Source organism: Primulina tabacum, unplaced genomic scaffold, assembly GCF_025594145.1.
Source record: "Primulina tabacum isolate GXHZ01 unplaced genomic scaffold, ASM2559414v2 Contig388, whole genome shotgun sequence".
NCBI classification, from domain to species: Eukaryota; Viridiplantae; Streptophyta; class Magnoliopsida; order Lamiales; family Gesneriaceae; genus Primulina; species Primulina tabacum.
In genome coordinates, this window is record NW_027459735.1 from 18,250 (window position 1) to 33,015 (window position 14,766).

Consider the following 14,766-nt stretch of genomic DNA (forward strand, 5'->3'; position numbering starts at 1 on the left):
AACACAGCAAATCTCGGGCATTATATTTCTCCGCCCCTAAGATACGATTTCGTTCCCGAAATCACAGGCAATCAATCAGATATAAAAGCAGATACAATAAGAAATGGAGAATAGAAGCTAATAAGAATACTTCTTGGAAGTTAGATCCTCATTTAGTAATTCCTCACATTTGGTCACTTTAGTAGTCAACTCAAAGAAATCCCGGAACTCCGCCCCTGAAAACTTGTTTCTTAGTTCAAAACTCAATCTTTCTGGCCTATTTTCATAAATTCTATATCTGGAAAGAAAACATTGCAACTATTTTTCAAATTTTTTTTTAATTTATCAATATACAATTCAACAGACTCCCCACTTCTTTGTGTGATTCTATATAAATCAGCAATTTACACTTCTGGCTCATTTCTATATAAAAAAAAAATTTGCGAAATTGCCTTTCCATTTCTTGCCATGTTAAAATACATTTTTAGGCAAAGAGGTATACCAAAAAAGTTATACCAATGAGTGAGTAGAAAATAACATGAGTTTTAAGTTGGCGAAATTCTCTAGATTAGCCAACTCCCCATGTTGGATAGTGAATCTGTCTATATGCAAGATTTATTGTCTTGTACAGAGAACAAGATGAATTCAGACGTTTTATAACCCTTAGGATATGGGTTATTCATATCTATGTAATCCAGATAAAGTTTGTGAAATCTAGGCGACCGATTTGTCATAATATCGACCCATATAATTCCTACATTACTTTCTCGTGTATTTAGTCACATGAGTTTCCTTAAATGTTCATGGCCATGAATTTGGCCTTCAAATGATTAAATCATATCTTGAACTGGAACTTCATGTGCAACTCTTTCAACATTATCTTCTTCAAAATTTGTTGGAACTTCCACTCCCTTCACTTTCTTTGATTGTTTCGTCTTTTCGACGGAATACATTTTTCTCTCACCGGATATGCCAATTTTTGCTCATATAAATTTGTAGCTTGTGGGCGTGTCAGGTGTAAGTGAATCAGTTTGTGTAAACACTAAAAAAAAAAAAAAAAAACTAACATCTTGAACAAAATGATTATGAATTCCAAACTTAATCATTAATAATCATATGTTAAGCTATTAAACTCACCAAAACAAAGGACAAGAATAAAAATAAAGTTGAATGTTTAAGAAATAAATTTCTGACATGATTATATATTCATAAATCACGAAGAATTCACAAAATATGGAAATTTACAATAAACTTTTTTAAAAACAGGAATGAAAAATGCATAAAGCATTTGAAAATTGATAAAAAAAAAAAAAAACTTGAACATAAAATTTAGAGATTTTTGCAGTGTGATTGCAAGTTTCTGGAGTGTTGAGACGTGTTTTCTCAATCTACTGCCGTTTTCCTTTTGTTTCACCTATGGAGAGTTCCTCCAATTTCTGCCAATATTCACGATTTTCTTTTCTTGTCCTCTATTTTACTCGCTCAAAATTTCTCTGGATAACTGGCGGGATTCATCTGTCACTGTTTTGGGCTTCGTCAAGTAATTTTATCCTATTGGACCTGAGCTAAATCTATCGGGTCAAATTTTTTTTAGCACAAATACTTGTATTAAATTATCTTATGCTATATTTTAAATAATGTATATGAGCACCCTTAATATTTGTAGACATTTAAATTTCAACTATGCTATATCTTTATAATTTAAACAAGACAATATTACGTAATATTTGCCAGGAATATTTTTATTTTACATACGAGGTGGGTCCAATGGCCCAATGACAATGTTTAAATAGCGTGGGCTTTCAATTGGTTGGGCCAGAACTCTTTCTGGATAATGAGATCCGATAGTAAGACATATTACTTGGAAATTAGTCGGTTTGGGGCTACCCCTTTACTTTGTAGGTTGGTATAAATTATAGAATATGTGTCTTGTGAGACGGTCTCACGAATCTTTATCTGTGAGACGGGTCAACCCTACCGATATTCATACTAAAAAGTATTACTCTTAGCATAAAAAGTAAATTTTTTTATGAATAACCCAAATAAGTGATCTGTCTCACGAAATACGACCTGTGAGACGGTCTCACACAAGTCTTTGCCAAATTATAATAATGATAAATTGCCTAAAAAACATATAAAATGAAGGCTAATAATCAAATCTTCTATTTTATATCCTACTTATTTTGTATTATTCTCATTTATTGTAAAATGTGACCTTAATTAACGTTACTTGTCCATTTGACGAAATAAATCTTATGAGAAGATCGGGAGATCAATACACGTTCATCATATCGAACCGCGGGATCGCACAAAAAATGGGAAATTTTGAAAACCACTGTTAAAATATGTCTATAGAACGCAAGATTCGGTATTTAATGATACCCCTTTGGATTTTAGGTTCATACAACACAAAAATTTTCGTGAGACGGATGTCACCCATGAAAAAAAAATTATTTTGTATAAAAAAATATTATTTATTATGTAAATATGAACAAAGTTGACTCGTCTCACGGATAAAGATCCATGAAACTGTCTCACGAGAGAGCTACTAATCCCGCTAATATGATTAATAATAAATGAAAATCCAACGGATGGAGAAAATGTGAAATATTAATTGCTTATATAGCTTATTTGTTGTTAGATTTTTTAAAATTAAAATAATTAACAAAAACACTATTTTTAAAATTTCAAGATATAATATTTTTTCTACTTCCAATTTAAAAAAGAAAAATATTTATTTTTGTACGCATGTGTAGGAAAGCTAGTTAACAATAGTGGGTGAAACTTAAAACCCAAAAAACCTATTTCCCCAAGCTCTATGTTCCGTTCCTGTTCTGAAATCGGAAGAAAACAGAGCATTCAATCACGGTTGGCGGCTCTGTCTCAGTGTGTGCTTCTTGGTTCGATTTTTGCTTCGTTCTTTGGTTGATTTGTGGCGTATTGAGTAAGGATCAAAGTCCTTTATGTTTTCCAGCCATGTTCCCCAGCGTGAACAGGAGCTCCGACGACATTTTCCGATAATGTTCCAACTGCTGCACCACCACGAGGAGTCTAGCTGCTCATTAGCTAGAATTTATTCCATTCAAAAGAAACAAACATTACCATGAACAAAAATTTTAAAAATCAAGGTTGCAATGTACGCATATATCAATAGTTGTTGTGCAACAAAATGCAACCAAACATTAGTTTGAAACTATTACCAGTCTCAAAATACAAAACCGACTTTGAACAACTATCAAATTTTCTTCGAAATCCTAAGATGATTGAATATTCACAAGACCGAATAAATCAACAATAACAACAATAATTTAATTAATTTAACTATAAGTCAAAAAATTCTCAATGTTGAATATTATTGTCACAATTAATATCTAACAAAGCTAAAATAATGCAAACTATTTCTAAAAATTACTAAAATTGAATTTATTTAGTAAATATTCAACATAACGATTTAATTACTAGAATTTGTTACAGTATTCCCAATATTATATTAGAATTCATGGTGATGTTTGTTCCGATAATGTTTGTATCTCCTTTTTTTATTGATTTCTGAATTTTCTTTTTGAGGATAATTTCTGAAATTTCAAAAGGCTCGTCCAAGGAAAATACTTTTGATTACGGGTCATGACTAATGAATTAATATTTGTTTATACCAACGCGGACATTAAATTCTTCTTGCATACAATTACCAATCAGAAATCTTTTGTTCCAATAAGAAAATATTTGAATTGATAGAAAAAATTGTATGCATCAGTTTCAATCCGATAATGCGATATTATAAACTAGTTTGGTATACAAGGTTGCATCCTTCAACATCATTAATACATGACAAAAACTTGTGTGAGACGGTCTCACGAGTCGTATTTGTGAGATAGATATCTTATTTGGATCATCCATGAAAAATATTACTTTTATGCTTAAGAGTATTATTATTTATTGTGAATATCGGTAAGGTTGATCGTCTCACAAATAAAAATTTCGTGAGACAATCTCACAAGAGATTTACTATTAATATATTGGTAGAAGGAATTAAAATCTTTCAAAATGGTTTGACGCAATAAATATAATTGAATATGGATAATTCTAAATTGAGTCAAAACAAAAGTATTTAGAGAAGTGAAATTAATGGCATAGTTGAATTCCTTCATGGATAAACTGATTAAAGACGAGATTATAAATTAAAAGATAAACGGTACTATTTTTAACCTCTAACTATTATAAACTTGAATCAAATATGGAATAATGCAATTCGAATCCGTGAATTTCAAGATAGCCAAAAGTTGCTTTGAATTGTTGGAAAATAATACAAGCTCCATTGCAAAAAGATCTACATGTCAGCGATCTTCTAATGTATTTTGGAACAAGTATGTTCTAAAAGTAGCTAAACTTGATCGAACATATCTTTCTATGTTCCTATTTCCTATGATTCCATAACTACAAATCAGTAAGAATATCATATAAAAACTTGTGAAAGTATCTGCATTCATACTCTCCATATGGAAAAGAAAACGCAAGTGCAAAAGAAAGAGTACTTAAACCAATTGACTTTTGATCTTAAGAGTGAAACCCAAGACCCACATATCTTGAGAAATTAAATTTATTTTAGATTTAGATAAAACACTCGAACCCGTTGAATAAAAAAAAATAAAACAAAACATAGAACCAGTTCAATGCATAGATTAATTGTTTAAACTCAAGCCAAAACCCTAAAAGGGAAACCAGAAAAAACAAATAAAAGTAACCCATCACTGTACCTCACAGACCTACGGAATTCAACACTTTGAAGAAGGATCTTCATTTCTTCTTTAGGCAACTCATTAAGATCAAAATCCCAAGATTTTAGTAGCAGATTGTGTCTTCTGCTCCGGCATATTACCAGACCAATGGTGTCTCTGGTGACCTCCGAGAGCTTGGCCAGATGGGAATTTCTCGAAACATATCTTACATGTGTGTGTTCTTTCATCACCAACTGATTCTGGGGTTGCTGCAATATTTTCTCTCACTCGAAGCAATTTTGCCAGTTTCTTGATGACATGTATTGGTGATATATTGCTTCTTACGTCTGTGATCAATGGCGTTGTAGATTACCATCTTGAACTTGTTGTGACTCGATTTGTGGCCACCCAATGCCAAGTGACTCGAAAACGCTTTGCTGCAGAAACTGCAAGCGTATATTTTGGGGGTATTCGGTGCCGCAGGAGAAGAGGTTACCCGGTTTTTGATATCCGCGGGTTGATCATCTGTACTTCCCTCCCGCACCCTGGATGAAGTGAATTCCTGATATCGATCTCTGGTTCTCTGGTTTCTCCATCATGATCCGTGTCCGTATTTTTTGGATAATCCACCCCAGAATCAGTTTTTTGAATCTTATTATCACCCCTTCCAGGCCCATTCTCAGTTTCCTCTAATTTTCGCTTCAACTTTTCAGAATCAATCACCGGACCCTAACTTCTTCCCCTTCTCCTTCTCCTTTTCCTTCTCCTCCTCCCCAGAACTCGAACCTCGACAAGAATCAAGAAGATCAGGCTGTACACTTGCTTCAGAACCAAAACTTGCGGATAATGATTGTTATCCTGATCGCGACTCGAAACGCCCGGAGAATCAAGAACAGGCGGCGGCCATATCTGTTGGCGAATGGTTCTAGTTTTCACAGGAATGGGTTTCAGATACTTGGATAACTCAACCATTGAAGGCCGCGAATCAATTATTTTCGCCTGCTACGATATTTTTCGGACTCTTGAGTCTCCCTTCAATCATTCGCAGAAATCTTTTACCAGTTTGCAAAGTATCCTAATTCAAGTCGAAGAAGCAATTTAAAGTTTTGATCGAATTATAAGGAAACAAAAGAAAGTTCTCATTCATTAAATAGGCAATGAATCCATCTGCTACCCCCGAAACGTTCCTTTTTAAATTATATAGCTATAATAATATTTTTGGAAAATTAGTTATTTCTCCTCGTTATTTGCGGAATTTTACCTATTGAATTCCTGATTGATAATAATAAAAATAAAAATAATAAAATAACAATAATTAGTTACTTATCCAGTGAAGTACTAAATAATCAGAAATCTTTTAGCTCAAGTAATTGCATCTAGATGGATTGTCCATAGTCTATTTTTCGGTCCAAGAAACTTTAAATTTGCAGTTTACTCCAATAAATTGTTCCCTATTTTCATTTTATAAGCCGGACATGATAGCAAGTTTCAGTGTTATATCATAATTTTTCGACATCATATCAATAGTCCAACGAAAAAAAAGTTTAAACGAATACACTGACCTACTTATATCACTAAAACTGCAATTTGGAATATTTTGGACAAATTAATAGAACAAAATAGAATTTAACATTTCATGAACATTCCAGAAAAACTTTGATAATAGGATTGTTCAACAGTTGTGTTCAAGTTGTTCAAAAAATCTACCGTATGAAACCGTGAATCGAGAAACAAATGAAATAAAAATATATATTTCGTAATTCAAAAATATACATATTAAATAAACAAACCTTTTGAATTGGGTAGAAATCTCAGAAAATATACGAGTATTGATCAGTGATGTATGTATATATACAATTATATATGGCAAAAACTTGTGTGAGACGGTCTCACGGGTCGTATTTTGTGAGACGGATCTCTTATTTGGGTCATCCATGAAAAAAATATTATTTTTTATGCTAAAAGTATTATTTTTATTGTGAATATCGGTTATTTGGGTTAGTCATGAGACCGTCTCACAAGAGACCTACTCATTATATATATGTGTGGTGTGTGTGTGTGTGTGTGTGTGTGTGTGTGATGTGAAGAGTGGAGAAGGAAGAAGCTCTTTCTTTTACAGGAAGAAATTGTGAATTAGTTGTGTTTTTGTGTATATACATTCATTCATTTTTTTTTTGACAGAAAAACTTGTAATTTTATTCAAAACAAAGTAAGATACTCGATTATAAGCTTTACTAACCAAACAGGAAACTCTCCACAAATCCACACGAAAGGTGAGGGAGATGAATAGCAAAAGAGGCTAACGAGTGCGCAACACCATTTGCGGTGCGCAAGACATGTTCTCATTCTAAATGGGCATGAGTTGCCAATAAATTCCTAATCTTTGTTGGAAAGGCCCCAGTGTATCCAAAGTCCTCTGCTGGACTAGTGAGTCGCTTGCACTGCCATCAGAGAATCCGATGTAATCTGGTTTATCCTCAAATTTTGAGTCTGAGTCATTTGAAATCCTTCCTCAATTGCAATAAGTTCAGCGGCTACTATAGATGGTGGTTTAGTAATTTGCTTCCCAAAAGCTAGCAATGTCTGGCCCTCGTGATTTCGCACAACACCGCCGATTGCATATCGATTGGAATTGACATTATAAGCTGCATCTACGTCCAAACGCAATTGGTTGATTGGTGGTGCTATCCATCGACTCGGTGATGACCAACCACGATTTTTTAAATTCTTTTTATCATTTTCAATTTCAATTAATATGTAAGCTATGATATTTTTATACAAAATTATATTCACACAAATATTCTTTTCACATGTATATTATCAATTTAAAAACAAATTTACAGATTAATAAATTGATGTATTTTAAAAAAATTTATAAGCATGCATACAAACCCACATATATACACATATAAGAATTAAATGATTTAACTTTTAAATAAATAAATTCATTTATTAATATAAATTTTGAAAAAATATTTTAAACTGAATATGTTATATATGTTAATTAATTATTGGTTCAAGGAAATTAATAAAAAATAATATGATATAATTAAGTACAAATTTTTAAATTCTTTAAAAAAAATTCACAAAAGTCTATAAAAATATTGCAAAAAAGTCTACATGAATTCACATAAATCTGTTTATAAATCTGTGAGATTCTGTAAAAGTCAATAAAAATCTATCAAATCCATAAAAATCTATCGTTTGAAAAAGTCATTTAAGTAATTAAAACTCTGAATTGAATACACCTCACGAAGTTATTTATGGCAAGATCCATTTCATTCTTCAAGGTGCATCTCTTAATAGAGTCCTTGTAGAAATAAGAGATAAATTTTTTTAAATCGGACACAATCTTAATATTATATAAAATTTATGGACAAAATTTTAAAAATTGAGGAGCAAAAAATCGATAGCAATTATTTAATAGGAAATTAACTAATAGTAGTTTTCATATGAGACGCGGTCGCGCATATGCGCGAGAGCTTATCCTCACACATAGATCAATCTTCTTTTTCGGCTCTCCCGGTCTGATCTGTTCCGTCTATAATCACATCAATTAATTAACGAATCATTTCAGATTAACAACACAGCAAATCTCGGGCATTATATTTCTCCGCCCCTAAGATACGATTTCGTTCCCGAATCACAGGCAATCAATCAGATATAAAAGCAGATACAATAAGAAATGGAGAATAGAAGCTAAATAAGAATACTTCTTGGAAGTTAGATCCTCATTTAGTAATTCCTCACATTTGGTCACTTTAGTAGTCAACTCAAAGAAATCCCGGAACTCCGCCCCTGAAAACTTGTTTCTTAGTTCAAAACTCAATCTTTCTGGCCTATTTTCATAAATTCTATATCTGGAAAGAAAACATTGCAACTATTTTTCAAATTTTTTTTAATTTATCAATATACAATTCAACAGACTCCCCACTTCTTTGTGTGATTCTATATAAATCAGCAATTTACACTTCTGGCTCATTTCTATATAAAAAAAAATTTGCGAAATTGCCTTTCCATTTCTTGCCATGTTAAAATAATTTTTAGGCAAAGAGGTATACCAAAAAAGTTATACCAATGAGTGAGTAGAAAATAACATGAGTTTTAAGTTGGCGAAATTCTCTAGATTAGCCAACTCCCCATGTTGGATAGTGAATCTGTCTATATGCAAGATTTATTGTCTTGTACAGAGAACAAGATGAATTCAGACGTTTTATAACCCTTAGGATATGGGTTATTCATATCTATGTAATCCAGATAAAGTTTGTGAAATCTAGGCGACCGATTTGTCATAATATCGACCCATATAATTCCTACATTACTTTCTCGTGTATTTAGTCACATGAGTTTCCTTAAATGTTCATGGCCATGAATTTGGCCTTCAAATGATTAATCATATCTTGAACTGGAACTTCATGTGCAACTCTTTCAACATTATCTTCTTCAAAATTTGTTGGAACTTCCACTCCCTTCACTTTCTTTGATTGTTTCGTCTTTTCGACGGAATACATTTTTCTCTCACCGGATATGCCAATTTTTGCTCATATAAAATTTGTAGCTTGTGGGCGTGTCAGGTGTAAGTGAATCAGTTTGTGTAAAAACTAAAAAAAAAAAAAAAAACTAACATCTTGAACAAAATGATTATGAATTCCAAACTTAATCATTAATAATCATATGTTAAGCTATTAAACTCACCAAAACAAAGGACAAGAATAAAAATAAAGTTGAATGTTTAAGAAATAAATTTCTGACATGATTATATATTCATAAATCACGAAGAATTCACAAAATATGGAAATTTACAATAAACTTTTTTAAAAACAGGAATGAAAAATGCATAAAGCATTTGAAAATTGATAAAAAAAAAACTTGAACATAAAATTTAGAGATTTTTGCAGTGTGATTGCAAGTTTCTGGAGTGTTGAGACGTGTTTTCTCAATCTACTGATGTTTTCCTTTTGTTTCACCTATGGAGAGTTCCTCCAATTTCTGCCAATATTCACGATTTTCTTTTCTTGTCCTCTATTTTACTCGCTCAAAATTTCTCTGGATAACTGGCGGGATTCATCTGTCACTGTTTTGGGCTTCGTCAAGTAATTTTATCCTATTGGACCTGAGCTAAATCTATCGGGTCAAAATTTTTTTTAGCACAAATACTTGTATTAAATTATCTTATGCTATATTTTAAATAATGTATATGAGCACCCTTAATATTTGTAGACATTTAAATTTCAACTATGCTATATCTTTTATAATTTAAACAAGACAATATTACGTAAATATTTGCCAGGAATATTTTTATTTTACATACGAGGTGGGTCCAATGGCCCAATGACAATGTTTAAATAGCGTGGGCTTTCAATTGGTTGGGCCAGAACTCTTTCTGGATAATGAGATCCGATAGTAAGACATATTACTTGGAAATTAGTCGGTTTGGGGCTACCCCTTTACTTTGTAGGTTGGTATAAATTATAAGAATATGTGTCTTGTGAGACGGTCTCACGAATCTTTATCTGTGAGACGGGTCAACCCTACCGATATTCATACTAAAAAGTATTACTCTTAGCATAAAAAGTAAATTTTTTTATGAATAACCCAAATAAGTGATCTGTCTCACGAAATACGACCTGTGAGACGGTCTCACACAAGTCTTTGCCAAATTATAATAATGATAAATTGCCTAAAAAACATATAAAATGAAAGGCTAAATAATCAAATCTTCTATTTTATATCCTACTTATTTTGTATTATTCTCATTTATTGTAAAATGTGACCTTAATTAACGTTACTTGTCCATTTGACGAAATAAATCTTATGAGAAGATCGGGAGATCAATACACGTTCATCATATCGAACCGCGGGATCGCACAAAAAATGGGAAATTTTGAAACCACTGTTAAAATATGTCTATAGAACGCAAGATTCGGTATTTAATGATACCCCTTTGGATTTTAGGTTCATACAACACAAAAATTTTCGTGAGACGGATGTCACCCATGAAAAAAAATTATTTTGTATAAAAAAATATTATTTATTATGTAAATATGAACAAAGTTGACTCGTCTCACGGATAAAGATCCATGAAACTGTCTCACGAGAGAGCTACTAATCCCGCTAATATGATTAATAATAAATGAAAATCCAACGGATGGAGAAAATGTGAAATATTAATTGCTTATATAGCTTATTTGTTGTTAGATTTTTTAAAATTAAAATAATTAACAAAAACACTTTTTTTAAAATTTCAAGATATAATATTTTTTCTACTTCCAATTTAAAAAAGAAAAATATTTATTTTTGTACGCATGTGTAGGAAAGCTAGTTAACAATAGTGGGTGAAACTGGTTAGGTCGATGCTACATGTGGGGGCTGTGTCCCCACATAATTTGGATGAACAAGATTCACACATATGTGATTTTAAAAAAATTAGTGGACTCCATGTATGTGTGGCTAAATTTGGACCCTTGATTCTATCATGGGGTAGTGCTCTTACATGTAGGATGGAATGAACCGGTGAAACTTCGTGTCCAGATACATTTTCAGGGAGAAAGTAAAAATTGTAAAATGGAGATCAAATATGTGTATCGAAGAAGGGTGAAAGGGGAGCGGCCCCCATGTTATTTAATCAAGATTTTGTCATTTACTTCAGGTAAAAAAAAATAAAGGTCCATTTTTAAACCAGTCCTCCTTTCCCATTGATTAATATGTTTTCTGTAATTTTTTTAAAAAGATTTAATGATTTTTTTCAATTAAAAATTATATAATAATTATTATTATTTTTATTATTCCCGACCGTTCCGTAACTAGAACCACCACCTCCTCGACGTTCTCTGCGACGGCCACGGGAAACATGTTTGCATGTCGTGGTTTACTTCCAGTTCACTGAGCAAACTCCTTCTGCTGCTTGAATCCAGGGGTTCATGAAGATTCCAACGAGGGTTTCGAAGGAGCAAAGAATGAAGATCGGGACGATGGTTTAATTCAACTTTTCACCTTTTTAAAAAAATTAAAAAGAATCCTACATCTGTGCATTGCTCGTTTTTCGCTTATGTTTCGTGTTGGTTTGATTTTGGATTGTTACTTCTTCACATAAATGCGGGCTTGTTCTGTTTCTTTTTGAATCGATTTGTGGTGCTGATGTGTGATTTCCTCTTTGTCTTTGAATCGATTTAATCGCTCACTGTTTCATCGTCTTACTTTTGAGTTAATTAAAGGGCTTGCTTAGCAAAATCTCTAAATTTTATTTTTCCTGTTTTTGTTTGTTGAGAAGATACAACGCCGTGGACTCGTGATCTATGTGGTTGTTTCAGATGGGTCTTCCATTGAAAGGATTCCGAACGAGTGCCCAAATAGACGTGCATACCTTCATAGAAAATGTAAACAAAAAAGATCTGTCTCAAGTGATTGGAATGATGTCTCCCACAACTTTCGTTCTCTTGGGCTACCAAGGAGATTTCCGAGGATAAAATCTGCCCTACGCGGAAGGTTGTATGACAACGTGTTCGATCGCTATTTCCGGTATGGTTTTATCAATTTACAATGCCATTGAGTCCAAGATATATATATAGTTTTGCGAAAATTTGGTGATTTTGTAGGAGAATATGGATGGATACTCCAGAAGAGAAAAGGGACCGGTGCACATACTTAAACTGTCTATGGTTTTGCATGTACAATAACGAATGTTTTAGAGATAGGGTACTGACTTGGATCAAGAAGGAGAACATATTTTCGAAAACATATGTTTTTGTTCCCATTGTCATGTGGTATGCAACCTTCTTACAACAAAACCTTGCATTGCCTGCCTGCCCTTAAGGGCGTCCCATTCGGTACGGACTAATCAATGCATTATTTTATTAGGTCTCACTGGTATCTCTTGATCATGTGTCACTTTGGTGAAAGCCTGAAATCCGGAACCAGGACTCCATGTATGCTGCTGCTCGACTCGCTGCGTGCGTTGGATCCTATGAGACTCGAGCCCCTTATACGAAGGTACTTTTGAGTATGGATGATACTTTAAAATGCCCACTTTATGTTTCATGATTCACTTAAAATGCTTTTACAATTCACAGTTTCGTCGTGGACATATTCGAAACACAGGATAGACATGAGAACATAAAGCTGATTAATGACATTCCCCTTTTGGTTCCCGAGGTAGCAATGTCCTCGAGTATGAACGTTTATAAATGACTTAAACTGTTATACGTTCTCTGTTTCTTAAAAAAAAATTGAAATTCAGGTTCCACAGCAGAGAAATGGTGAGGAATGTGGTGTTTTTGTTCTGTACTATACACATCTTTTCATGGAGAGTGCTCCTCAAGAGTTGAGCATCAATAAAGGCTACCCTTACTTTGTGAGTTAAATGTTTTATTTCTTCACTTTGTCCATTGATGCAAGCTCGCGAATCATGTCGTAACATGGTGGCGCTACGTTGTTTGTTGTTGCTGGTTCGACGCAGATGAGAAACGATTGGTTCGGCGAGGAGGAGTTAGAGGGTTTTTATGAAAAGTTGGAGTCGCTCGAAATTGAGTCTAGCGATGAGGAGGAATGACATCTTCTAGTTAACGTGCATACATACACATAGTGTTGTTTTGTTGTCATTTGTAAACTGCAAGAATTCTTGACTGCAATATTGAAGTGTGGGTACAAATTCTCAGTTTCACATCAATTACCATTGAGACACTTTAAGTGTAGCACTCTACTTCAAAAATTGCTTGCTTGAATCTCGTGTTGAGTTGTGTAGCGAAAAAAACATTTACGAATGAGAAAGACCTCGAAGCCATATTAAATAAAAATCCTTCTTCCTTTAAAGAAAATCAATAATACAATATCTGTCCTGAGACTCAAGACTCTGTTTATTTGCCTGTGATGTAAAAAGCCCAATCGATCCCTAATGTTAACAAAATATCTATTCAACTACCATTTATTCTATTTTATTAAGACATTAGTATGCTGGACCATGAAATAGTATCAAACCCGATTTAAGTATATAAAATTATTATTATCGTGTAATTAAATATTTGAGGATGAGATTTTCTGAAAGTATGAATTCGAACATAAGTTTAAAATTAATTATTTAATGGATTTATTTTAATTCTTTCGAATATTTGATGGGAGAAGATCTAATCAAGATTAGACATCATGAACAAATAGAGACATATCAGAGCCTAAGATAAGTTTATGAATCAAGATAACATGTTCCTAAAAATAGTATCAGATTCATCTAAACTCTCCGGAGATCTTAGAGAGATACAAAAGATGGGATAGTATGACAATCAGTTATACTATATATCACGTAAAATTTAAAAAATCTTTGGAAAAAAAAGAAAAAATTATTGGAACACTAAAAGATATTCAAACAAAAATCCAAAATCTAGAACAACAACACAGTTCTAGTAAAAGAATCTCGGAAGGAAAATTATTACTATCATTTGGTATCGATCTCTTGTTATATAAGGCAATATAAAATTATTATTCGATAATTTGATATGATTAAAATAATTATTGTGTTGATTAATTAAAATAATTAATTATGTCAAATAAATTTAAAAATATGTTAAAATAAATATTTTAAAATATCAGATATTTAAACAATATAAAATACATAAAAAATTAAAAAGCACAATATTACTAAATAAATACAAATAATAACTAAGCTCAAATTACTATTTTCAGTATCATATTACACAATACATATTTATATATATGCTTACCAAAAGGAAGAAAGAACAAACCATCCACAAACCCTCTGCCCGACGCCCTCCTCTTCCAGCTACTGCCGCCGCAGAGTCGAGCCACCAACTGCCGGAGATGAAGCTTAAAACCCAAAAACCTATTTCCCCAAGCTCTATGTTCCGTTCCTGTTCTGAAATCGGAAGAAAACAGAGCATTCAATCACGGTTGGCGGCTCTGTCTCAGTGTGTGCTTCTTGGTTCGATTTTTGCTTCGTTCTTTGGTTGATTTGTGGCGTATTGAGTAAGGATCAAAGTCCTTTATGTTTTCCAGCCATGTTCCCCAGCGTGAACAGGAGCTCCGACGACATTTTCCGATAATGTTCCAACTGCTGCACCACCAC

The 14,766-nt window shown here is 32.8% G+C and overlaps 1 protein-coding gene across 1 annotated transcript; it reads left to right on the forward strand.

Annotated features, from left to right (window-relative positions):
• Positions 1 to 11,996: 11,996 nt before the first annotated feature.
• LOC142534144 (putative ubiquitin-like-specific protease 2A) lies at positions 11,997 to 13,249 on the forward strand. Its single transcript, XM_075641065.1, has 5 exons — positions 11,997 to 12,212; positions 12,290 to 12,457; positions 12,552 to 12,683; positions 12,764 to 12,845; positions 12,931 to 13,249. Exons 2-5 carry the CDS (start codon positions 12,300 to 12,302, stop codon positions 13,051 to 13,053), a joined length of 495 nt encoding a protein of 164 aa, XP_075497180.1. The 5' UTR covers positions 11,997 to 12,212; positions 12,290 to 12,299; the 3' UTR covers positions 13,054 to 13,249.
• Positions 13,250 to 14,766: the final 1,517 nt, after the last annotated feature.

Bases quoted from the DNA above. Each gene is read 5' to 3' on its own strand.
- LOC142534144 (XM_075641065.1), top strand. From the start codon at position 12,300: ATGGATACTCCAGAAGAGAAAAGGGACCGGTGCACATACTTAAACTGT. The intron at 12,458-12,551 runs GTATGCAACCTT...TTATTTTATTAG, and splicing joins TTTGTTCCCATTGTCATGTG to GTCTCACTGGTATCTCTTGA. The intron at 12,684-12,763 runs GTACTTTTGAGT...TACAATTCACAG, and splicing joins CTCGAGCCCCTTATACGAAG to TTTCGTCGTGGACATATTCG.